At 61.0% G+C, this 1275-nt stretch overlaps 1 protein-coding gene across 1 annotated transcript in view; it reads right to left on the reverse strand.

The window, feature by feature from the left end:
• Window positions 1-437: 437 nt before the first annotated feature.
• LOC108804128 (stromal interaction molecule 1-like) overlaps window positions 438-1275 on the reverse strand; it is a gene marked incomplete at its 5' end in the record, with an annotated part of 1872 nt that continues 1034 nt past the window's right edge. Inside the window, one exon of the mRNA XM_018575892.1 lies at window positions 438-568. Coding sequence (XP_018431394.1) covers window positions 453-568 — 116 coding nt within the window. The remainder of the gene's footprint in view (window positions 569-1275) is intronic.

The following is a 1275-nucleotide window of genomic DNA, read 5'->3' on the forward strand; positions in this document are numbered from 1 at the left end:
AATTGTGATGTTTAGGTGACTGGGTAATGTGGGATGTTCCCGGTCTGCAGGGGGCGGGGTTATGGATCTGGCGCAGGGCATTATGGGTAATATGACAGAGCGGTGGGAGGCGCGGTGACACATTCAGTGACGCGCGACATTGTCCTGTCTGGGCTCCGAGCAACCCGAGGGACAGGAACCCATAGCGGCGTCACCACGGCGATGTCAGTGCGGCCTAACCCTGGAAATGGAGGAACGGCGCCAAGTCACCTTCCCGGGGCCACATCAGCAGTCCTCCCCCCTCCCCCATCACACCACACACCCAACATCCACAACAGGTGACACTGCGTGGTCCCAGTACCCTCCTGTCATCGGTCACATGTCACCTTCGGTCCAATCAGATTTGGATCTCTTATCCTCTCTGCAGGTGAAATGTTGCCGCCCCCATAGGGGGTGGAGTCAGAGGCGGTCTCTTACCTGGGCATGTCCCGACCGCTGAGCTGCAGCTTCCTGAACGTCTCCTCGTACTGCGGCAGTTCCACGTAGTTCTTCAGCCACTCGACCACCTCGTCCAGCGTCCAATTACACACTGCCAGAGAGGAGACACGTGGCGGTCACACAACACGGGAGGGGAGGAGTCACACAACACGGGAGGGGTCAGGGCAGCGCGGGTGAAGTGGGAGGAGTTCATTTCCGGGGGCACGGTATGTGAAGTGGGAGGAGTTCACTTCCGGGGGCTCGGTAGGTGAAGTGGGAGGAGTTCACTTCCGGGGGCTCGGTAGGTGCAGTGGGAGGAGTTCACTTCCGGGGGCTCGGTAGGTGAAGTGGGAGGAGTTCACTTCCGGGGGCTCGGTAGGTGCAGTGGGAGGAGTTCACTTCCGGGGGCTCGGTAGGTGAAGTGGGAGGAGTTCACTTCCGGGGGCTCGGTAGGTGAAGTGGGAGGAGTTCACTTCCGGGGGCTCGGTAGGTGAAGTGGGAGGAGTTCACTTCCGGGGGCTCGGTAGGTGAAGTGGGAGGAGTTCACTTCCGGGGGCTCGGTAGGTGAAGTGGGAGGAGTTCACTTCCGGGGGCTCGGTAGGTGAAGTGGGAGGAGTTCACTTCCGGGGGCTCGGTAGGTGCAGTGGGAGGAGTTCACTTCCGGGGGCTCGGTAGGTGAAGTGGGAGGAGTTCACTTCCGGGGGCTCGGTAGGTGAAGTGGGAGGAGTTCACTTCCGGGGGCTCGGTAGGTGAAGTGGGAGGAGTTCACTTCCGGGGGCTCGGTAGGTGAAGTGGGAGGAGTTCACTTCCGGGGGCTCG

The sequence above is a fragment of the Nanorana parkeri genome, unplaced genomic scaffold (genome assembly GCF_000935625.1).
Source record: "Nanorana parkeri isolate BGI_ZX_2015 unplaced genomic scaffold, ASM93562v1 scaffold5315, whole genome shotgun sequence".
NCBI classification, from domain to species: domain Eukaryota; kingdom Metazoa; phylum Chordata; class Amphibia; order Anura; family Dicroglossidae; genus Nanorana; species Nanorana parkeri.